At 37.7% G+C, this 25,048-nt stretch overlaps 2 protein-coding genes across 3 annotated transcripts in view; one reads left to right on the plus strand and one right to left on the minus strand.

The window, feature by feature from the left end:
• Positions 1-87, minus strand: part of ACOX3 (acyl-CoA oxidase 3, pristanoyl) — a 31,839-nt gene extending 31,752 nt beyond the window's left edge. The window contains exon 1 of the mRNA XM_053975418.1: positions 39-87. The gene's annotated coding sequence lies outside the window, so the exon portion shown is untranslated. The remainder of the gene's footprint in view (positions 1-38) is intronic.
• TRMT44 (tRNA methyltransferase 44 homolog) lies at positions 37-16,634 on the plus strand. 2 transcript variants are annotated; one of them, XM_053975421.1, is made up of 11 exons: positions 37-534; positions 2,131-2,248; positions 3,100-3,319; positions 4,510-4,578; positions 6,757-6,864; positions 8,271-8,342; positions 10,966-11,072; positions 11,732-11,915; positions 12,589-12,793; positions 13,833-13,949; positions 16,344-16,634. In XM_053975421.1, the coding sequence occupies exons 1-11, from the start codon at positions 132-134 to the stop codon at positions 16,574-16,576; spliced, it is 1,836 nt and encodes a 611-aa protein (XP_053831396.1). In that variant the 5' UTR covers positions 37-131; the 3' UTR covers positions 16,577-16,634. The 2 variants fall into 2 exon arrangements, with proteins under 2 accessions (XP_053831396.1, XP_053831395.1); XM_053975420.1 differs by having other exon boundaries at positions 68-534; positions 12,589-12,979.
• The last annotated feature ends 8,414 nt before the right edge of the window (positions 16,635-25,048 follow it).

Raw genomic sequence — 25,048 nt, forward strand, 5'->3', positions numbered from 1 at the left:
CAGAGCCGCAGGCCAGGACCAGGGAACCCGGTACGTACCTGCGGCCGCCTCCGTCTCCGCCTCGGGAACTGACGGGAGCAGCCTGCGACGCGCTCCGCCTCCTGGCGCAGCGCGGCGGCAGCGGGCGGTGGATGGGGCCGGTGGGGACGGCGGCCGTGCGGGACCCCGGCGGCGCCGCGCTGCCCCGCGGCTTCTGGGCGGCCGTGCGCGTGTGGCTGGAGAAGCCGCAGGTGGCCAACAGGCGGCTGAGCGGCGCCGCTGTCCAGGCGGAGGGGACGGTGCCGCTGGGCGAGAGCGGGGAGATACCGCCATCCTTCGCCACCGCGGGGGCAGGCGGGGGGGGCGGCGGGCAGGAGGGGCGAGCGGCGGGGGCCGCGGAGCTGGGCCGGCTCTGGAGGGAGGTGCAGGGCCAGCTGCCTCTGCCGCCGCCCCTCACGGGCTGGGGCGGGCCCGGCGAGCTCCGCGCCGTGCTGAGGACGCTGCTGCCCCGGGGCCGCCCCGCCGCGCCCCCGGCCCGGGAGCTGGTGGTGCAAGGTGAGCGGAGACGGCGCTGAGGGCGGCGGGAGGCCGGGCCCGGAGCGCAGCTGTGAGGGGCCGGGGCTGTCGCGGACCTGTCCCCTCAGAGATTGTCTCCTAGATGAGAGAAATGCCGTTTTTGTGGGACTTTTGTCCCGATCGTGTGCTTAGGGTTGATTTTTACTATGCGTTGTTGTGTCAGGAATCATTGACATTTCAGCAGTTGAAATACACGAATCCGGCAGTTGAAATAAAAGAGCTGTGGCACTCAGGAGCTCCTGTACACTCACGAGTACACTGCCCTCGCACAAGCACTGCTCGGAGCTCAGCCCTAATGACGGGCTTGCCAGGAGTGACTGTAGTGTTTGGAAATGCGGAATTACTGAAGAGAGTAAGCAGCTGTGGCACCTGCCTGGCCAAGTAGAAATGTTTGTATCAACTTTCATAATGCTTATTATTGTTTAAGAAAGACGCTCAACTTGGGTTTTATCTGTTGTTGGGTTTGGGTGATTTGGTTTTTTGTTTTTTTTTTTTTTTTTTTTTTTTTTTTGGTTTTTGTTTTGGTTTTGTTTTGCTTTGTGATATTTTTTTACACTGTATGATGGTAATATGCTCCAATAAATCCTGCTAATATAAAGAAACTTACATGGGGTAGAACTTGACACAATTTCTAAGATAAATTTTGGAAAAAATGTTGATACAGATTAAATACTAATAGTAGTGTTTTGGAAAGGATCAGAATTCCAGAAACAAATCAATTTACAATTCAGATAGTCATTTATGGGACACACTTGGGATGTTCTTGAGGCCTGTGATTCTTACCTGGTGCCTTCAAGAAAAATAGTATATGTTGTAGTTTTGATTTACTTTTGATGCTAAGAGAAGATGCTCTGAACTGCATCTGTAGAACGTATCTCTAAGAAAAAGCCTAGGAGATTTTAAAATTATTTTTTCTTTTACAATTAAAAAATGTTAGAGGTGGAATTGCTAAGGATGGGACAAGATAGCAAGATTTAACATTTGCTCTACTGTTAATTAATTTTTTCTTGCCTAACTCAGAAAATTTTGGAGCCCATTGAAAATTGATTATGTAGCCAGTATAGCATTTCTACTTGCAAGAACGTTTGTTTTGATGGTAATTCAAGAACCAGTTTCAAAACTGAGAACTTAGTAAGTTATTGTGAAAAAACTGCCCTGGGTAAGCAATAGCTAAAAAGATTTTTTAGTTTTTTGAGGAAGTAATGCTGCATATACACCTGCTTCCAAGGACTCTGGATTTGCTGTGGGATATGGAAAAACAGCAGTCATATACTAGAAAAATCTTATTGTTTAGTCTTTACTAAAGTAGTTAGGTGTGATGAAAATGAGTAGTCCTGGTCAGCCCTAGATATTTTGGAAACATCATGCCATAGAATGCTAAATTTGGAGAATTCAAATCATCTGGTAGTTTCAGATGTCAGGAACACTAAGAAACAGATCTATTCCTGGCATTTTGATCCTTTCTCTATTGTCTTAGATCTTGCCTCGCTGGTTTGCAGGCAGAAGTTCGTTTTGGGTCTAACCAGGGTGGGTTGCACCTTGGAATAGTAAACCCTTATTTGCATATCTTTTCAGATGTTTATAATGGAACTGTGACCTTTCTGCCTTTGGAGGAAAACAGTGAAGGAAAATACCAGGTTAAAAAGTGCAATATTTATCAAATTCAACTTAAACACATAAAAGATGAGGAATGGTAAGTATGGGAGTGAGAGAGGAAGCAAGCAGTAAATTACTGCAGGAGTCACACAATGGTTTAGTATTGGTATGTAGGCAGTTTAGATTTTGTAATTTTCTGCTTGATTAGTAAGTTACAGTAGTGATGTGATATGAGTGCATAGTGTTCTCTAAAAAGAAACATGTACAATAGCCAGAATAGTGTAAAACAAACCTTTGAATGTGAACATTGACTATACCCATGTGTGGCCTAGAAAAAATAAGCCTCTTCTGATCACGAGGATAGCAGTGCCTGTTAGAAAGGGTCTGTGGGTGTTAGTAAGGGTGAGGGTCAAACCTGAGTTGCTGTAAATGACTGAACTTTAGTCACTGAAATGTAGACCATTCAGTTTGGTCCTGAGCATCTGGGATGCTCTAATAAAAGCTGAATAAAGTTAGAGATGATGAAATAACGAGTTGTGACAATGGATATATTTTTCTCTTAATTTTGCCTGTTATTTTTCAGAAATTTCAAAAGTTGGCTTTCTCTGTTTAGTGTTTGGCTATCTTGTGAAATCAGATTGCTCATCATATCTGAGTCCTCATTTATTGTGTTAAATGCAGCATGGACTCTTATGTACAATGTTTGAATTGAGAGATAATGAGCTAACAAAATTCAGGTGAAACTGTTCCATTATTCAGTAACTGCAGTGGTTTATTTTCCTTTTGTTTCTCTATGTATTTACTTATTCTTCAGTCTAGTTTTATATCTCTGATCTGCTGGTTTTCTCCACTTCATCCTTGTTTTCTCTGTCCTTGAGATAGCTGAAATGATGAAATGCTGTATTTATACTAAGTTATTTGCTTGCTTGCTTGTTTTTTTTTTTTAAGGTCTGTATCTGTTGTAGCTCCATTTCCAGAAGATTGGTTTTCAGATGGAATTGTGTACCCCAAACTAGCATGGCTTGGAAATGAACTTTTGTCCAAACTGGCTAAATGGTCCGTGGAGCAAAAGCCTAGTGAGTTTAAAAGTACACTCTCACTCATTTCAGTAGCAAAATACAGCAAGGTTTATCAGGACCTCAAAGAAAAGTACAAAGAGATGGTAAAGGTAAGTTTAGCAGTAAATGCAGTAATATTATCCTTCCTTTTTTTTTTTTTTTTTTTACTTTGTGTAATGAAGCTGCTTCTTTCAATAAATTCTTTTTTTTTTTTTTTTAATAAAAGAAGCAATTTAATTATAATGTGTGTTTTTTGGGTTTGTGTTTTGGGGGGGGCTTTTCTGGTATATATAGAGAATAAAACAGTTCAGTACTTGGAAGAACTTAATTGGAAAAGCAGGATTTAGAGCCAAATTCACAATGAGTATTAGGAGGAGTTAGGCATTTTCCAGGATGTATCACTTGTGATAAAAAGGGAGCAGTAGGTCAGTGGAATAAATAGTCATCCACATTTTAGAAGGCATAAATAAAACACCTCCTTCTCCAAAGTCTTTGGAGGTTAAGATTTAACCTATCTTAATATGTGTTTGAGTTAGAGGAGCAATGTTGTAATTCTTTTTTTCTTATCCTGGAGATCCTAAAGAGCAACAGAGTGCTGTATGAATAATTTCTGTAATCTTGCAAACTTGGCTCTAGCTGCAAACAAAAAAAAATGGTAAATGCTTTTGTAAAACATACAGTGAAAATGTTTTACTGTTAATATTTCTGTACTAACAGGAAGATACTCAAAACTCTAATTCTTCTCTCCTGTGTGAGGCAACAATTCAGTCTTGAGTTCTGCAGTAGAATTGCGGTGTTGACCATTTTAATCTTTGTTTCAATTCTTCATTTACAAAGTAACACTGGAGAATAATACTTGCACTTTCTGTCTTCCTATTTCAGATTTTTATTCTTCATGTTGTACCGTGCCAGGATAATTCTGGGTCTGTTCATTGTGAAAAGAAATTTACAAATGTTCACGTTTTCAATGTTGCAGTGGTATAGATAAGATTTTTTTCTCATGAGAAAGTTAAGCAAAAGATACATGGTCTGTTACAGAACAGATGGAGCTGTTTACTTGTGACCTGCACGTGTGGAGCCAAAATTTTCTTAGAAATTTTATTATTTGGTTAAATCAAATAGTCTTTATATTCTCTGGGTATATTTTAATGAGGTTAAAATGCAAAATCTGTGAAGTCCAGAAACCTACTGAAGTGAATAAGTATCCAAATTGCTGTGTCTGAGCATTTTTGAGGTTATTTCAGATGATGCAGAAAACAAATTTTTATCTATTTTTCATTCTATTTTTTTTTTCCTGAAGGTGTGGCCTGAAGTGACAGATCCTGAGAAATTTGTTTATGAAGACGTTGCCATTGCCACTTATTTGCTGGTAGGGAACTGCTTTATCTAATAATATACTGTAAGGTTATATTTCCTAATAATAGAACCTCTATAAAGAAAATAATTTTAGAGTGAAACAAAAACTTCTTCATGGAGATATGATGAAGATTTGCAGTTTTCTGTCACAAGAAATTTATCATTTACATACGCGAGATTTATTTATTTCTAAGTGAGAAAGCCAAAAGCACGAATGTAGAAGTGATAAGATGGATCAGTTGCATATTAGAATTGATTGTTTTTTAAATTTTTCTATTACTTGTTCATTTTGTACTATGAACAAATAAAAACTTAGTTTTTCACTGCTGTGTCTTGATAAAATTTCAGCTCAAATCCCATCTTCAAGTGTCATAAGGTTAACTGCAGATGGTAGAAGTGCAGATAAATGATTGGTGCAGTTTTCTCAAGCATCTACCTACTTAAGATTCTATGAAAATTCTGCCACCTGCAGTTCTTAGAAATTTCAAGTTTTTAAAAGGCAGGCACATAAATATCTTTGTTTGCCTGGGTGTGGTAAGAGGATGTCTACATTGAACTATACTTGTAGCATCTTACCTAAATCAGTATTCCTGAGTAAGTTTGCTCATTTACAGTACTCACTGAGGACTAATTTATTTTGTTAATTAAGTGTTTAACTTTAGATACTGGCTTGTGGAAAGAGCTATGTAAAAGACTCATCTTTACCATTTGTACTGCCACCTTAAGATTCAGTGTTGAAAATTAGGAATTTAGTTGTAGCCACAAGAAATTTCTGGAGTGATAGCATTTTTATATCTGTGAATGTTGGTTTACAGTGATTATGTTTTGGCTAATATAGCAGTAGTTTTCACAAAGTCATTAGTCATTCAATATGCAGCTTAGGTAAATGGAAACTTAAAGTATATTATTAATAACCTAGCCTCCAAAATGTTCAGGTATCTATTTGATAGTGTATGAAAGTCATTGTTTAGAAGTACATTACACAGGTGATTTTCTAAGAAAAAGTAGGTCCAGTGTTAAGTTTTTATGGGTTTATGGCATCTGCATGTGACCTCATTTTATTTTCCAATCATATTGAGACCACCCACTGTCCAGGGGCATTGCCAAGGATGTAGCTGTTGTGTTGTGAAAAATCCTGTAGGAATTAGAGGATAGGTAGGATCTGTGAAGGAGGTAATTAGGGATTTCTGGGATACTGCCTGGAGTGCCAAAATCCGATGATTGGTAAATCTAAAAACATAATCCATGAGATAAGCAGACTTTTTATCTTCATCTTCTTTCGCCCTAGCAAAACTGACAATGTTACAAATCCTAATTTTCATAGTTAAATACTCTTCAAGATTTTTAGTAGTCATAGTGAAAAATCAGAATGCAGAGTTATAAATATGTGGTCTCTAACTTCTCATTGAAGGAAGAAGAGTTGGAAAATGGTAAAGGTTAATTCATGCTCTGCAGAGAAACAGCCACTTATTAATTATGGATGATATATCTGTGTAAAAGGACCTACTTATGTACAGATCAGGGACTAGAATTTGGCTAAAAGCTTTGGGGTCCTTTAGCTGATGTAGAATTTGAGGCAGTTAACTTGCTAGGTAATACTGTTGCTTTGTTCAGTAAAAGGGATGTTACATGTACCAGTATATCACCAAGTGATTATAAAGAATATTTTGAGGTTTATTTTCAGCTCTGCCATCAATGCTTTCTTTGGTACAGTGGATATAAATGCATCTGTGGTGTTACTTGCAGAGACACTGATGAAGTTTACTTGATATTTCCCTTGCTTTCCACTGTTCTTCTCTTGCACCCATTGTTTTAGCAACTTATTTTACATTTAGGTTCATTCTAGCCCAGAGTTTTAAAGCCATGATTAGTTTCAACTCCCAATGACTCAAAATGGAGTGGAGACTGTGCTTAGCACTTAGGAAACTATTGATATTTTGCAAAATAATTCTTGTTTCAGTCTATAAACAGTGGTTTTCTGTTTTGGGTTTTTTAAATTTGTTTTGTTTTGGGTTTTTTTTAGATTTTCTTTTTTTTTCCCCTCGAAATTTATTTTACCTGTGAGTGCAGTGAATGTTTTCTGTCAAGTCTGCATTTCCAGGTTTCCTCTTTCATCTCCAATAATCTTTGATGGTTTCTTATAAGGAAACTTGAGAGCAGAAGTCTAATATGTTCTGTTTTCTTGTCTTAGATTCTTTGGGAAGAAGAGAGAAAAGAAAAAGGTTTGACCAAGAAACAGTCATTTGTAGATCTTGGATGTGGAAATGGTTTGCTGGTTCATATTCTAAATAATGAAGGGGTAAATAAAATGCTTTTTAAAATCATTATTAAAAACTAATTGATGTTGGCATTCTTGTTATGCTTTCCTTTTATCTGGCTTGCAAATAGCCAAAATAAATTAATTCATGTTGCTAAAACAGGATTTTGTTACTCTAGTTACTAACAGAAAATCCTACCAGAGGATTAGACCATTCATTTATTTATCTTAATTAGTGTATTTCATTTAAATTCAAGGCTATTTTTTCTGAGGTAAGAAACTAAGAGGAAAAGGTAATGGAGTCCTTTAGTTATGCGAAACGGAATGTGGAATTTTTATATCGGTTCTCTCTCACAAGATGTGTTCATGAACTTATTTTTATCCAAACTGAATTCTACTTGTGATGTCATAAAATGATTTACTATATCTTTGAAAGCAGTCCTGAGATTTCTTAATAAAAAATTACTTAGAATTAGAGCATACTGTACTTTTTGCAGTAAAACTGTGGCAACAGCATAATTCAGTTTGTTGAGGCATAGTTTCTGAAATAGAAACTGTTCTGAAAGAACAGTGAGACTAAACAAAACCCATTGAAGTTGGGTCTGTCTGTTTCAGAAAATTGCATTTTCCACTTTTGGGAGAACATGGGGAAATTTATAGAAGCAATGAATATCTCTTATTAGATAAAGATATGTCATTGGGGGAATAGGGAAATGTTCCACGTTCTCCTAGCACAAGGTTTCTATTCTTGTGTGGCCAGAAAACTTTTGTGTAACATAAGCTGTTGTTTTTTTCCATGTGGATTTTTCCATCAGTCATTCATTCAGTGCTGACAAACATTGACTATCAAAAAAATCATGTATGAGAGTTTTATGAGACTTTTTTTAGTAATCGATTTTTCTTAGCTCTGCACAAGGTTTGTGAATTTCAAATACTACACATTCTTAATTTCTTGCTTTAGTTTCCAGTCTATTTCCTCTTCCCTTTAATTCAGACGGGGAAAAAGTGTTTGGGTTTCAGTAGTTGAAAGGTGGTTCTCCACTAAGGACTGCTTAGAGTAGCATTCTTCTTTGAGCCCTATGGGCACTGCAGTAGTACTCACTTTGTGAAAGTTTTGATATTTAAAAACAAGCAAACCAAAAATCAACACCTCTGCTTTTACATTTGTAGAGATAGAGATTTTCAAGAGCAGTTTCTGTAGCTGTGTCCAGGTAACATTTTGAACTAGATATATTCTTAAGGTTTCCTAGTTATTCCCTTAATATTTCAAAGGGAAGAACGGGAATAAAAGTATTCCGCTGAAATGGCAAAGCTGGTTTTTGTTATGTGTCTCAATTTTAGCATGAATAAAATAATTGAAGTTAATATGTACATTTACTGAACCTATTTGAAATTTCTGAAAAAAAGTAGTACTTAAATTGAGTATTTTTGTTGTTCAAATATTTCAGCATTCAGGCAGAGGAATTGATGTGAGGAGAAGAAAAATATGGGACATGTATGGACCAAAGACACATTTAGAGGTATTATGCAAATGTATGTCAGTTTTACTGATATGTACATTTATTCATTTGTTCATTGTTTCAGGCTGTATTGATGCAAGTATAAGGAAGCCTACTGGGTTACACACAGTTGTCCAGAGGGACCCATGGGTTTGGTATGATGCTACCCATATCCCTTGGGGGTGAAGTAAGTTGTAAAGGCAATTATGAGAAAAATATTGTATTGTACCCTTGCATATTTGCAACTTGCTTAAACGTTTCTCAGCCAAGAACCACTTGCTTGATTTCTTACTGCATGTACAGACATGCACACCATGAAACAAGCTTTCTTTTTACCAGATGATCAATATTAAGCAGCTTTATTTGCACCACTAGTACATAAAAGATAATAAAGCCACTCATAATTTGGGATAATTACTTGAAATTGATTCTGACCTTGTAGTGCCATCTTCTGTTTTGGGGGCAAAATTGTTGAACCTCAAAGGAGCCAACCTAAATAATTGCAATAATAGCCTTCAAAAATGAACAGGAAAATGAGTCTGCAAAAGGGATTATATTTCAAGTTTCATGTTATCATTTTTATGAACAATTTGAGCACAGGAACATTCTCTTTGATTCTGATACTGATTAAGTCTAATAATATGATACTCATTAAAGCGTAGTGCTAATCAGCAGTTGCCCTTTGGAGGTGAGGTGGTTTTTTGTTCTGCAGGTCTAAAATTTCTTACTCTGTTCTCAAAAATTGTCAGCTCCCAATATAGTAAAATAATTTTCCACCTGTGGTTATTCTCTAGTGGTGTTGTTTGAAGTTCATTCAACATATTAAGAATTTTTCATTCAACAATGAGGTAGCTAAGTCATTCAATTAGGAAAGAATTTCAATTTTCACAGATGGGAAGTCACAGATTTCAGTGTTGTGTAGCCTTCTCTTTGCCACCCTGCCATTTTGGGTACAAGTTGCCAAAACTGCCATATTCCTTTACTGCAGTCTGCAAGCAGATCTTACTGAAAAGCTTCAACAAACAACCCAAAACATCAAGCTGTGGTGCTCCATCATTCCTGTTGTGCTGTATTAAGTCGCATCTAATCATGATGAACAGCATTGTCTCTTTATCTTTGTGTTCCATGTTCCTTTTTCTGCCCAGAAAGAAACAATAAAATATATGCTGAAGAAAGTGATTATTTATGCTGGAAGGAGTTAGACCGTGAACAGGAAGGGTGAAATGATTTTGCAAGGCTCCTGTAGCTATAGGAGCCACAGAAGGAAAAAGCATCTGCTCACAGCCTGTTGTTACCCCTGAAGCTGATTTTGTTTTGATCTTTAGTTACAGCACGAGTTGCAGGGTAGATGTTGCCACCTGTGTGGTTCAGTACAATTCTAACAACCTAAATGGATGTAACAGGTGGCACTCTGTGTTTCCAAACTGCTGTCAGACATGGTGAATACAAATTTGATTAGGGGTGACTGTCAAAATGGGCAGTGTGGCACTGATAATTCATGCTATGCCTAAATTGAATGATCAAAATGAAATGTAAAGGATGAGTAGCGTGTGTAATCAGCCTTAAGAAAACACTTACCAAAGGCTTGGTAATTTAACATCCGGTTATCTGCAAAAAAACTTGTTACATTCATTATCTAGAAATGTTCATACATATCTAAAAATGAGCTGTAGTATTTAAAGTGAACAATTTTAAGTGAACAATCACCATATTGATTCTTAAGAGGGATTTGTAAAGTAACCAAGATAGTCTGAAATTCCCTAATAAGGGGTTTTGTTTTATTTTATTCTTTAATTCCTGTACAGATACTGCTTTGCATGTACATGTGAATTTTAAGCTCTTAAAACATATCTTTTTATATAAAAAGAGATTATGGGCATAATTTTCAGAATTTTTCCTAAAGGAACTGTGGAAATTCAAATCTAAAACTTCTTTCAAATTTGCCTGATAATTTTTAGTGTTCATACACATTTTCAGGGAAGAGTGTCTATTTCCATGGTGTCAACATCTTTCAGTACTTTCTGTTCTGAACTTAGTTCAAAGTGAGATGTATTTGTGAGGCACAAACATAGCCAGTGGAGAACATTAGAATTTAACCTGTATGAAGAATTCATCCTCTTAGTTTTATTTGGGGTTTGTTTTGTTTGTTACTGTTTTACTATATGTGAATGATAGCATATGAAGAGTGGTGTTCTTTATACTAGGATTTGATTTGGGCAGCATCTCTGAAGGAGGAGAAAATAATAATGAAGCTGTGTTCTGATTAGTTGCTGTGTGAGTCCTACAGGCTGCAAGACAGCAAATTAAGTGCCTTTCTGAAAAACTGACTTCAGGCATACAAGTGACAGAAGGAGATTGGCAAGAAATCATAATTTAGTGTGTGACATTAAATATATATTTAAATGCTATATATCTTAATCAGAGTTGTTATTCCACTGTTTTTCTGACCCATGTTTTGTGGGTGTGTTTGTTGCTTAATTACTTCTCTGTAGCTATAAAAAATTGCTAACTGAGGAAAACGTTGGTGTCTGTGGTGCTTGCTCACCTTGTATTTGTCAGCTGGTATTATTGCTTAGTGCTTTCAATGAAATGCTTTAAAGAAACCTGTAATAGGATTCACTTACTGTGTTGTTCTGTTTTTTAGGAAGCTACAATCATTCCAGGTGACAGTCATCTCTTTCCAGATACTGACTGGCTCATAGGAAACCATTCAGATGAGTTAACACCATGGATACCTGTAATTGCAGCTAGGTATTTTTGCAGATGGAGGGGAGTGGTATGGAATGAATTAAAAAAACAAACAGGCAGAAAAAAACAAACTATCCCCCCCATAATTACCTATGTAGGCTTGATTAAAAACTGTCAGCTTTGGTTCCACACCTGTTTTTCTTGTAACACTTTTCTTGCAAGTGCTGTTTTCAATGCAAGTTGATTATTTTTACAAAGTGTTTCTCTTTCTGTGGAGAAGCACAGATGTAGTATTTACTTTCTCATAGAATTCAGTGCAGCATTTTGCTTTTGAAATTCAAAAACCAAAACTCTTTTTTATTCCTTATATGTGAAGCTGTTTGGTTTTTTTTTGCTGTTTTTTTTTTTTTTCTTGTAAATACAGATATATGGTTCTGCCTTCCCTTGAGCTGTTGTGCTCTTTACAACCAGCAACAGTAATTTAGAGTTTCACTTCTGAAAACTAAGTTGGCAGAATAGGTTGCTGCATCAAATACTTAGTAAAATAGAATTTTTGATTAAACTAATAGTTCAACTGAAAGAGCAAGTTATAAATAGTACTGCATGAAGCTCTGTTGCTTAATAAAAATTTTCATTGTTGCTTTTGTCTGATAGATTGTTTGTTAAATTTTTGTGTTTTCTGAGATAACTTACTGTTCAGCAGTTTGTTATCCTTCTTGTAGGTCTTCCTATTCATGTTGCTACTTTGTGCTGCCATGCTGCTTCTTTGATTTCCATGGAAAATACAGCAGAAGACAAAGCAAGAAAACTCAGTACAGAGAATATCTTGATTTTGTTGCCCAAATTGGATTTGTATGTGGCTTTCGTGTGGAAGAAGATTGCCTTAGAATTCCATCAACAAAAAGGGTAATTTTGGCCTCTGTAGGGCTTTTGTCTTTTATTTTATTTAATCTGCTCTGTTTGAAGCATATGGATGTTTGTTCATTGTTATTGTTGTAAAATAGGACTGTAGTCAGCTTCATTACTTGATAGAGTATACTCTGAAAAGAGATTAAAAACTCATTGTTGTCTTGGAAATTCTACTCTTAATATTATAGGTACAGTCCTAAAACAGGAAAAAATGAAATTTTTCATGATTTTCTCTTATGTCACTCTGTATGATGGAAAAACTTTAAAAACCTTACTTTTTGCCTTAATTTTTCTAGCTGCCTGTCTTACTTAATTTAATTTACTTAAATTTACTTACTTGTACTTAATTTTGCTGTTTTTCTTGTCCAGTGAAATGCAAAATTAAATGTTTTCAGAGTAGGAAGAGGTATCCAACTTTAAATAATCTGAGAGTCAGGAAAATATTTTTGCTGTGTGATTGTAAAGCATGATGGATTATGATTTGTTTACTGGATTTCTTCTGGAGCATCAATATTCAAAGACTGGAATTAAAACCCCTCAGGTGTTACTGAGCTTGGTACTGGATTTTATTGTAGGTAGTGAGAAACCTGCATAAACATGTGGAGGTTGTGGGGCTGAGTGTTTTAAGTACAGGACACTGATAGTGATTTACTTGTTTCTACTAAAATAGGTCAGCTTTATTGGGAAGAGCAGGACCTATCCAGCTGCAGAACATGCTCTGGTTGACAAGCAGATAACAGAGTTTATTAACAGTCGTCAGACCTGTGCTGTGGCCATGTGGGACAGAAGGGTTGGATTTAACCATGAAGATGACTGTGGTGGTCTGTGCAAAGAAGCAGGCTCAGAACCTCCTGAAGATGAGACTGAAACAGCTGGTACAATTTGGATGCCTGGATTTCAACCCAGGGAAAAAGTAGAACAAGTCAGAAATTGTGCTTGCCTCCCTCGGGATTTTGTAGATGAAGTGGTTCTCAATGTGGCAAACTTGCTGTTAAATGCAGCCCCTCAAAAATCATGTTCTGATAAGCAGGGTGGAAATATGAGTACCTGGAATCAAGGAGGTGAAGTTATCTTTCCTTTACACTATCTTTAGCTGGTAGAACATGACTTTTCCAGCAAATTTACATGTTTGAACAGATTTTTAGGGAACACTGACAACAATACAGCTGCAATCAAAGGTGCTTTTATTTCTACTATGTTTTATTGCACATAGAAGAATATTTTGAAATTGGTGTGAGTTTTTTTCCTCGTTTACACTTAAATACTGTTATAGAATCGATTTTTATTAAAATAAAACCCAACTAAACCCACAACTCTACCCTATTTGGGGAGAATATTATGGTTTAGAATATTAACATAATCATTCTATAATGTTTTATAGGCTATAATATATTCTATTATCAAGCTGTAATTCTGTAAGAGTTTGTAAGAAGTCCCTCAGAGTGCCATTAGGTTACAACATGATTAGGAATTTTTAGTTTAGTTTTAGTAACAAAAAGAATGTTAAGCTGCTGTTAAGTTCTCACTATCATCTTTCCATTTTCTTCCATCTGTTTTTATTATTTACTCCTTGTAGTTTGCCATATGTTACTGACTGAGTCTTCGAACTACATGCTTATAAACACTGCTTATTGCAATGAGGGTTACATGCTACTGTAAAAAAAACAGAGCAATTAAAAGGTGTGTCTTACTGTGGAAATTCTGACCTGAGTCCTGTAAAATGAAAGCTCCTGTTTTACAGACAATATACATATAAAATATATATCATATATCATAATGTGAGAAAAAAGTTGCTGCAGTGCTAGTGGATAATTCTGACATTCTTCTCATAATCATTACCTCATATAGAAGTTGAATTGTGTTAAGGTTTTATAGAGAAAAGTTTTTAATAATTCTACCATTTTTTTATTGCAGAAAGCCTTTCCTTGAGAGAAGTGGCAGAACACTTGGATAAAGAGATTTTAAAAAAGCTGAAAAGTGAATATGGAGGCCTGCAGACACTACTCAAGAACAATCATCAAGTATTTGAAGGTAAAGGAGTTTTGAATTTGGGGTTTTTTTCTCCTTAATTATTTATTTTATCTCCTCTATATACGGTTAAACTTAACTGAAGAATTACTATGGTGTTTTTTTACTGCTTTTTGTATCTTTGTGAAAAGCTGAATATTCTTCATGTGCCCATTGCTCCAAGATATTGTTAGTAAAACTCTTATGAATGAGATTGGTAAAGCATCTATCAGCAAAACATTCTACACTGACTGTATCTGAAAAGACAAACCTTTAGTTTAAGTGGCTGATTTGATGCTATTCTTTGACCTTCTATTTTTGTTTCTTCCTATGAAGTACTGATGGTTTTGAGGCTGTCAAATACAGAGCAATTTTACTAAAGCATTTAACTGAGGCTTAGTCTGACCTCACCAAGCCCCAAAGTGTAAATGCTGACATAAAACAAAATTAGCCTCCTTAAGAATCTATAATTGTGGGGCTTGATGTGTTTATAAAGCTTGTGTTTGTGTAGCTTGTGGTAGCATGGCAGAAAGAACTCAGTGGCAGGTCTCTGTGGCTGGCTGGGTTTGTTGATAGCCGTTTTTTGGGTTTGGGGTTTTTTTTCCCTGTTGTAATGTGTGGTGACAGTGTGCTTTGTGTAATTGGTTTGGGGCTTTTTTGCCAGTGTGAAGTTTTGCAAAACTAAAATGTAGCTTTGCAGTAATATGAGATCTTCAAGGTTTTATCAGTATTACAGCTGCTTCAAATTTCTAAGTGTGTTATGTCCTAACAGTTCTATGTCTCCTGTAAAATACTGCTCAACTAATCCATGGCAAGTAATCCTGAGTATGCAACCTGTTTGTTGCCAGTGGTCAACTAAAGCAAGTTTAGCATCCACTAAATATTTGTGTACACTTTGCTGATAAAATCCTCCTGAATTACTATCCGTTAAGAAGAGTTGGTCACATGGAGTTTAATTTGGTTCCCTATCATTGAGAATAGCTGAAATAGGTTTTGCAATGTTACATTGTAAATGGAATGAACGTTTTAAATTGGCTTGGAGGCTCTGTGCACATTACCTATGGAGAAAGGTCTGACTTAATCCTCAACTATCTCAGTAATTTATGTCACAGGGCCTGGGGAGAGACCATGTGATTCCTCCCTTAGTTGCATGTCACCATAACAAGAAATTTCTGGTGGTCTCCAAGGTCATTGCTCCTGCCCAGGAGGACAGAGAAGAACATGGCTACAGATCTTTTGTCGTCTTTACTGAATTTTTTTTCTTTTAAAACATGGAAATGGATGGATGTACACACATACACACACCAAACAAAAAGTGGGTCTTAGAATAACTGATCGGTGGCAGTTTCTTTAGTTAGGTATCTTGTCCAATACAAGACTGATTTTCTCGGGAAAAATTGTGTTTGATAATAAATAGGTGCTAACTTTTCTTCGTCTTTTGCGAGGGATTTTAAAGCTCAGCTGAAATTGCTTCTTGATTGGCTTAGTATGAATTCAGATCTGTCTGTGTATCACAAGGAAACCTGGAGACATTAATTCATCCAGGGCAGACTATGTGATATTCAGCTTTCACTGGACTTGTTACTTTCTGAATAGCAATTATCAGAATGCAGAATGGTGTTGGTTAACTATTCCAAGCTACAAGCGTCTGATACAGAAGGTTTGATTGAAGCAGAATATGAAAATATAGAGCATGGCAACTTAAAAGTGGCAGATTCTTCCCTCTTCATTTTCACTGCTGTCATCTGTTTTTTTCTTCCTCTCTGGCTAACTTCCTTTCATTTGATTTGTTTACTCATTTAAGGAGTTGACAGATATTCATAAGTGTGTGCATATGCAGTTTATGGTCCTAACACAGCAAATGAATTTAAAAAACCCAAAGTGCTAAGTCCTTATTAACCAATGATAATTCAGTGTTGGTTCACGTGAAGGATGAGACTTGTCATCTCCTCGGTGCAGTGTGTTTTTGGTCAGTGAATTGTGAAAGTAGTAGAAGATACTGGTAATCACATTTTAAATGTGGAATCATAAAGTTACAAACATGGGAAAAATTACAGTTCTTGAAGCTGAATCTTCTTTTGTTAGAACTTGCAATCTAAGTTCAGATGATTTTAGTCTAAATGATCCCAACTGCTATATTTAAAATGAACGAACAAACCTCTCCATAGATGACACAAAGGTGCCTCAAACTATTCAGCATCCCAGTAAAACATCCCTCAGGGAAACCGTACTGTGTCTACATTGTCTTGGTTTGTTATGTACTTCTTTCTGTTTCTGTACAAATGGCTCATCTGGTTTTGCCTGAGTGATCCATTTGTAGAATGTTTTTTATTTACAGAATTTCACTGCAGTTTTTTCCACTATAATTGCCATGGATGTCTATTAACAGCTGAATTTTTGTTTGTTTTTAAATCTTAGTTCTAAATGGGAGAGTTCATATTCGTGACTGGAGAAAAGAGAAACCACCAAGTAAAACTAAACCTGAAGTGAAACGGCGCCTCTCAGCTGAAGCATTTAAAACACGCCTCTGTTGGTTTTTCATTCATCATCCTGATGGTTGTTCTTTGCCTTCTGAAGCTTGCCCATATGCCCATGGGACTGAGGAGCTAAGGAAGTCCCAGATGATTAAAAAGAAAAAGCATATACAGTAATAAAATGTTGTAACCTTTGTTTAGGTTTATGTACATAACAGAATCTATGATTGACTTTGAGACTGCCTAGTGCATGAACATTTGTACAAAATGGAGGGATTTTCCTCATTTCTGTGCATCTTATTTTGCAGCTGGTTTACAAGTTCTGTATTTCTAATTCTTTATATTTTTATTAACAGGGAATAGGTAAAGTACATATATATTTTTGGATTTATCCTGGCTTGTCTAGCATGCATTTGTATAAGTAGAAAAGCTTAAAAACTTAATCTCCTGGGAAACTCCTCAAGATCCTTAATCAGATCAAAAGTTGCCCTGCTTGACTCCCTACGCCCCCCACACTCGCACAGTCAGACAAGGTTCCTTTACTTCCTGGCCCTAGGATTCCCATAGCACAGTCTCACATGTCTCAATCCTTAAAACAATTTAAACTTGGTGCAACAACAAAGTAACAGCTCAAGCTACTGCCTCTGATGGGGGACCTTGTACGCAGGAACATCATCTAACTCCTGTGCCATGGGTAGGGACATCTTTCACTAGGTCAGATTCCTCAAAGCCTCATCCAACCTGGCCTTTTCTTATTTTCAAAGTAAGGAGTAAAAGTAGAAAATGTATTTAATACTATTGGGATGATGGGGTTTCTGTGTATTAGATAACAAAGGAATGTTTAGCACCTTGAGCAACTTTTAGCATCTTTGGTAGATTATCATTTTCTTGAAAAGGTTTAACTTTTAAATGCACATCCTACGAAGAATAATGAAGCTAATGAAGGATGTAGAGAGCATGTCCTTTGAGGAGCAATTCAGGGAACTGGGGCTTTTTAGCCTGGTGAAAAGGAAGCTCAGAGGGCTCTTATTACTCTCTACAACCTGAAAGGAGATTATAGTCAGGTGGGGATCATTCTCTTCTCCCAAGTAACAATGACAGGTAAAAAGAAAATGGCTTCAATTTGCACCAGGGGAGGTTTAGATTGGATATTAGGAAAAACACCACCAAAAGACTTGTCAAGCATTGTAACAGGCTGCCCAGGGAAAGAGTGGGATCACTCCACCATGCCTGGAGGTGTTTATAAGACATGGAGGTGTGGCATTTAGGGACAGGGTGGTGAACTTGGCAGTGCTGGGTAAGTGGTTGGACTTCATGACCTTAAAGATCTTTTCCAATCTAACCAATTCTATGATTCTGTCAACTTACCAGTGAACCTAATTACTACTCAGTGGCAGTCATTGAATGGGTGTCATAGTTCATACCTGTTAAGTACTTGTAAAGTTCAATATGTGCTGTACAAGTTGTGACAAGGACTTGTGTTCTGGCCCAGTTTGTACATTGATAGTGTGGAAACTGATCTACTGAGACAATACTTTGATTTCAAAAAACCTACTGAAGAAAGGGCAAGATTAAACTTACAGGAAAAGGTTACTAGAGAAGAAATTAAAATTACAGAAAAAAGTTACTAGAGAAGAAATGTGGAGGTGGGAGCAATGACACAGAAAGTGAGTGCAGGTGAGATCTTGGGGTAAGAGTGAATAAGCCATGTGAGGACTCTGTAAGAGCTCAGGGAATCTGGAGAAGAAAGGAAGGAAGTAATTGAATACCAAACAGGAAAAATGAAAAGTGACACTGGAAACACTTTTCAAAACAGTTCCACCCACCCTAACTTCAAGCAGTAGGGTGCAGTCCGTTGCATGAAGATGAAACAGGCTCTAAATCTTTGACATGATAGGACCAAAAAACTGCCTGAGGTGTTGCATATTCTCATTTATTCCTTTGCATTTTTCTTCCTTTTGCATTTTTATTCTGATTTGGAAAGAAGCAGCACTTGCTAGATCACAATGACCCTGATAATTGCAGCAGCATCTTGCTCATGGATCATTTGCCATGTTATCCAATATGCTAAGTAGGACAGGTACCTGGCCTACCAGTGCCAGGAGCTGTTGTGGGCTCTGAACCTTTCCCATAGTTCTGGTTTGCAGTGTTGTGTTTGGTATCACATCCTGAGTTCAGCTTTAATCAGTGCTGTGTTACAGACAATACAGAGCTTGCACATTTCAGAAAAAAAAAAAAAAAAAAATACCCTGAGGTGAATTGCCTACTAAAAGGCACATTGAATGTTGTTATTGGACTAAGGGAAAGAATAGAATAAGTCAGGGAAACTGCAACTCCTATGAAACAGGACAGCACAGAAAGGGAACACAGCTGATAGAGTAGTTACAGTGGTAAGAATTGGAAAAATGTTTTGCCTATTGAGAGGGAAAGAGTTGAGAAAAGAGAGGAAATTGTGTGAACTTGAATGTAATCAAAGGATGATGTTGCCTGAGTTAGCCTTTGTTTGGCTATGTGCAGAGTAAGAAGAATTCCTCAAGGCGCTTATTTATTGTGGCAAACATACTGGTATGTTTGTTGAGGAGGAGGCCCCTGTAAAATTAAGTTAATGCTGTCTCCCAATGGAGATTGTTTCCAAATGGTGCAAAGAGGAAAAACAGACTTTCAGTTATTTTCCAGTCAGTGGTGTCTACCCTGATAATTCACCTTTGAGTAGGACGCGTTTACTTGAAAAGGGTGATTTCCTGTGGGGCCTGTGGAATTGTTTAGGTGGGCTTGGAGGAAGCCAGTGTTAAGAAGCTGGAAGAATGTTGGTTTTGAGGGTTTCTTTTCTTCTTTACACTAAAAGGGAAATGAAACATATGCTTGACCCATTGAAGTTGCAGATACACGCATGACAAGACTAGTGAATCAGTTTTAAACCAATTTTTTTTTATTTCCTGTGCAATGCTATGATAACTAGAATAGCTGCTGTTGCTGTAGCACACTGTCTCCTCTGTATAGGCTGTGTTTCTGAACTCACCAGCATTCAGCTCTGTCACAGATGTGTGAGGGCTGTTCCCCTCCACGTGTGGCATCCCTGCAGATGGCAAGCCAGCCAGCAAATCTCCTGGAATTACAGAAACTTCCCTGTTGTTTGCAGAAATGGTAAGAGAACATTTTCGCATCCAAATGCCAGCCTTATATAATTCCACATTTGTATGTGAAAGTAACTGCTGAAGGCAAAAAGTGGCTCTGTTTAATGTAAATTCTCTTGTTGCTTCCTGTGTAATCCACAACCTTAAAATGGCACTAATCCAGCTTTGGCAATGGATGAAATACTATGTGGAGTAAGAAGCAGCTCAACTTGATAAAAAAGCTCTTGATCCACAAGGACTTAAAGCATAAAGTTTCAATTGTTTATGTGATCCTGTCATTATACTCCTTAATTTCTTACCTTACTACCCATTAGTTAATTCAGCTTTATTTAAAGCCTATTTTATAGAGGCTGAATATTTGCTGTGTAGATACCTCATGTGAGTGAGAGTATAAAGAGAAGTTAGATGTCAGACTGCAATCAAAAATTCTGAGATTTAGAGGTTTTGTCTTTCCACCTGTAGATTAGCTATAGTTTCATTAAGGCTGAAGAAATATTCTAAATTAAATAAGAAGGAAATACATGTTTGCCTTTGGCCTTAAGCATCAGTAAAGAATTGTATTTATTTGCTCATCCCTCAACTGACAGCAAATTCCAAGACTATATTGTTACTTATGGAATATATATGTGTAGCCTCAGAACAGTTAATTTTCTAATACACCTCAAATCAGAAAATTTTCTGTGTGTATTATTTGGGTTGTCTGTTTACAATATTACTGTCAGTACTTCAATTATTAGCCCAGATTTAGAGCAATTTCTAGAGGAAGTCTTACAGCTTGCTGACAGTAAATACAGGTTTCTAGCTATGCTTTGTAATAAAATTAGGCTGCTTCTTAGGGGTCTTGGGGCTTGTTTGTTCAGATTTAAAGTTTTAAATGCTAGTTTGGATAGACTGTACTTGTTGAACTTCTTGAGGTTTGCACATGCTCACCTCTCAAGCCTGGTAAGGTACATCCCCCTAAACTCTTTATCTTTGGAGAGCTTACCATATTTTTATGAGCTGGAATCTTGCTTTAATTGTATAAAATAGGCAAGAGTGAGCAATTAGTATCCTTCCTTAGGACATAGTAATGGTAGATATTTGAGAATCAACAGAGATGAAATATAAAATCTGCAACAATCCCACCAAGTGTCAGCTAAAACAAATAATGAGGCAGGTATCCACTAAAATGTCTAAACATTTGGCATCAACTGATGTCAGACAATATTGTTATTGTTGATTACTTTTGTTTATATCACTGAAAGTGTATTTATTATCGTGAATTGGCACATTTCTCTTGTGTGAGCCTGGTGCAGCAGTGCTGTGCTCACATGGCAGTTGTTTCCTGGTGGGTTTGTGTGCTGGGAGCAGGTTTCAGTGAACACTGTTCCAACCTGAGCGTGTGTGTTAGTGCTCATTTACCGCCTCATACACGCTGCTGTAGGCCAGTTCTAACTGGGTGCTATTACAATACTGCTAGATGAAAACTGCTTAGCAATTGCAGCACAGCTCCTCTCTTCCCTCTGCAATTTTATTGTAACAGGTTTTAGCAGCTCTAAATAGGTGAGTGTAGCTTCGGTTGCCTCTGTGGCAGGAGCATCACAGCAAATTTTTGTTCAGAGATCAGTGGATGCACCTGCATTAATTTTTCTGTGAGCCCTCCTGTGCTTGGCTCAGAGCTGTGCATCCAGCCTTTCTCGGGTGTGGGGGGCTGTGGATGGATGCCCAGGGAGGAGCACTTGGCTGCTGAAGCCGGATGCACCTGTCACACTGTGCAAACACCCTCCTTCAAGCTGCCAGTCAGTCTTGTCTGACAGCTGGCCAGACGCTGCGCACAAAATCCAAACAGTCTTCTCCTGGAAAGCCTGCCCTGAATAAGCAATAAGGGAAGTGCCCTCGCTCTTAATTTATATTATGAATGGGGTGTACACAGAGATACAACTGTTGTGAAATTAGAGCCTTTTTTCTTTGCTTTTTTGTTTTGCATTAGAAGTTTTTAATCCAGTGGGAAAAAAAATGGAGCCGAGAGAGGAAGAGAAAATTGCTCGCCCTTTTCTCAGCTACAAAATATTGAGAGAGCAAAGATTTTTCAAGATGTCTGTCTTTTGTCAGTACATAATGTTTTTTTCTTTCCTTTGACTGTGTAGCCTTCCTAGGAGCAATGCTTTTACTTTCCACCAGCATGATGTATCTTCACTGGCCTTTGGTGCATTGTGAGAAAATCCATCTGGTACAGTCATTGTTATCCTTATCTCTGTTTTGCTATGGAACAGTATAGACATAGTAATTTTAGGTTTTGTTTTTTTGGTTTTTGTTTGTTTCTTTGTTTGGCTTTTTTTTGTTTTGTTTTCTTTTTATTTAATGTTTGTTCTGGCAGATTATTTCAGCGACTTTAAATCCCATAGTGAACACATCACCTGTTAGCTGTGATCTGACAGTGCTGTGAATATAATTACAGAGTTTAGCCCAGCAGCCATATTCCTTCTCGTGTCTGGAATCGAAGCAGATGGGGGAATGCTTTCAAGTGAAAGGAGTCTTATCTTCTCTGAAAAGCTTCAATGATCAGAATTTTGCACTTTTTTTCTTTTTTTTTTTTTTTTTTTTTTTTTTTTTTTAATTCGGATGTCTCGTCAGGGGCTCTAATCTCAATTTTAACAGTAAAAAAAATAGCAGAACAATTTTATTAGTGGCCCGTGGAAGTAGCTGGGTGTGAGGGCACGATCGCTTGAGTTGGCTATTTTCCTATTACAGAGTACGCTGGTGCTGTGCTGCTTTCCAGCGTGACCAGCAGGTGGGGAAAGGGACAAAGCAGCAGGGACGGCGCAGCAGGAGCCGCGGATCCCGAGCTCAGCGGCGCCCGGGGCTGCTTCTCCAGCTGCGGAAACTGGGTTGGCTGGCTGCGCTGCGTTTCTTTCGATGAGGTAGACAGTTGGGTCTTGAATGTTTCTTTCCAATTCTTCCTGTATTTAAAAGACAACCTGCATTTACTTCTCTCTAGGATCTTCCTTCTGAAAAAACCTGAGTATCTGAAGTATATTACCAAGTGAAGTAACTCAAGTATGCCACAAGTAAATGGCATTATTTTGGTAATTGCCCTAATCACATGAAAGAGACTAGTCAAATCATTTTTGGCAAGCTGAAATGCAAATTATTATTACGAAGGCGGGTATTTAATGTTGCATCTTTTTTTTCCCCTCCCTCTGAATCATTGCCTTACTTTTAAAAAATGCTTGTGGTGTTCTAGGTGTTGCAGTAGATGGGAAATAATGGTGCTTTTTGCCAGCTTTCCTCTTCTGGTGAGCTTGTAATTCCTGAATGTCTCCTGATAAAGAGAGGCCTGTCAAAATCTTTATTTTTAAGGCTTCTTGGACTCTGTGACTGCAGTGGCCAAAACAAATCACAAAAATGCCTTGCACCGGTACAAATTAGTGTCTATGGGGGTCCCTATGTGGAGAAGTGTCTTTATGGTGCAATTAAGTGCCTTTGTGAACACTTTTTTTTTTGTTTGTTTGTCTCCATGCTGTGCCAGCTTTTGAAGGTAAAATTATCACTATGATTGGAAAAGGTGTTTTAAAGATGTTTTTGAACCTTGTGCCATCAAAAGAATACTATAAAACTAAATTAATAACCAACTTGAAGTGTTTCAGTAATAATAATAATAATAATAATAAATGTACATTAAGGGCATTCAACAAGAAAGGACAATCAGCAAGATGCCAGCTGAACACAGCTAGTTACATTCTTAAAATGTGTCTCAGGCAGGTAATTACATGTAGCTCAAGTTCCCAAATAAAAGAGCTTGTCGTCTTTCTTGCTCTTTGCCACCAGATATTTAGCATCAATTTGCTAAATATCTGACACAGGGTGTCAGATTGCAAAGCTGATTTGCGTGGTGTCTCAGTCACTGAAGCACTCTCTCTGTTGAAACATTGATGCTTTCCTCAGAAAATATTTATTCTTTGGATTAAGGGGGGTCCTTCCGTTTGTACTACCATGTGTTTTTTATCTCTGTGCCACATTGCAGTGCTGCTAAAGCTTTGGGAATGTCCATAAAAAGACTCAGCAGCGTTAGTATGATGAGGAAGGTGAAAGAAAATGGGTAGTGTTGGTGTTGGCTACTGTAAGAACAGCAACCAGTCAGCAGCAACCCCTCTCCTGGGCAAATGGAGAAGGATCTTCCCTGGACAGCAGTTTAGCAAGAGTGACTTTTAGGTAGAGAGAGTCTAACTTTAATAATAATAATAACTACTCTGAGCCAGGTAAATGGCACTTGATGTTCATGAAAGAAAGTTTCAATGCTGATCTATCACACACCACTGTCACCCTGGAGGCCAGTCCACAGAGCCATACCAGTGCATCACAGCTGGACTTGGACACTTTGATCACAGAGCAGAGGTACCTCTGCAGCTGCACAGCAAGCCCCACCACTCCTATGCCTCCTTTATTTGCAACCAGATTCCGGTGTTATGGAAAAAGGGAAAATCACCTCTCTTCGCCTCCAAAAAAGGACCCTTTATTAAGGCCCTGCAAAGGCCATGAATTATTTCCTGTTAAGTTTTTTTGAGATATAGGACCAAAGCTTGAACAGTTTCAGGTTCCTTTGAACACCTTTGCTGCCATTACTCATCTCTCACACCACTGCATCTCTGTTCTTAGTAGATTATGGGCTTAATTTTGGAACATCCAGATGTGTTTTGTAATTTTGTTGACAGGCAATCAGCTTTGGCTGCAAATACTATTCCTAAATGTGTGCCCTGATGGGAAATGGCTTTTTATGTATGTTTTCTCTTTTGTCTTGTCAAAGCTTAATCAGTGGTTGATTCTTATGAATAGGGCAATGATATTTCTGATTAAAGAAACAGGTTATGCTCCAGCTGCTTCTTTGAAGAACTTTACTCTCTGGATTATCGTCAGACCTTCTGTAGGGTCAGGAGAAGTTTGCTGCTCTTTGCACAGTAACTGATTTCTGCCAAGCACTGTGACATTTTACAGAAAGCAAAGTTTACATCTGTGGAGAGTCAAATGGTGAATCAGCTGTATGTTCTTGACAGAGAAACCTATAGGTTGTGTTTCCTTCTCCAAGTGGGTGTTGAAGAGGAAGGGAGGTAAGATAAATCCCAGTAGGTAAGCAGAACCAGTGGTTTTTAGAGAGGATGAAAAGCAGGATAGCACTTGTGTTCCTTGGATACTTCTGAAAGAAATAATTGCTGCCTGCATTGCATAGTATACGTCCACAAGATTAGTTCTGGTTGCTGGCTGTCTGACCCTGAAAATAGATGTACCTTTTGATACTGAATGTGTCAACCATTTCTTCATTTTCCCTGAACAAGTAGAAGGTGTTTAGTCAGAGATGAGATCTGTGTATGCTCAGTTCTTTTTAAGGCTTTTTTTTTAGCATAAGTCAGGCAGCTTTGAGCAATTCTCTTTTGACTCATTAGCTATCAAAAGCAAATGGAAGGCATAAAACTGTTTCTTTCAGAAAAGAGGAGTGTAGCTGCAAGACAATTTTCCTCCATATGGAAGCATCTTTCACATC

This window comes from Vidua macroura, chromosome 4, assembly GCF_024509145.1.
Source record: "Vidua macroura isolate BioBank_ID:100142 chromosome 4, ASM2450914v1, whole genome shotgun sequence".
NCBI classification, from domain to species: domain Eukaryota; kingdom Metazoa; phylum Chordata; class Aves; order Passeriformes; family Viduidae; genus Vidua; species Vidua macroura.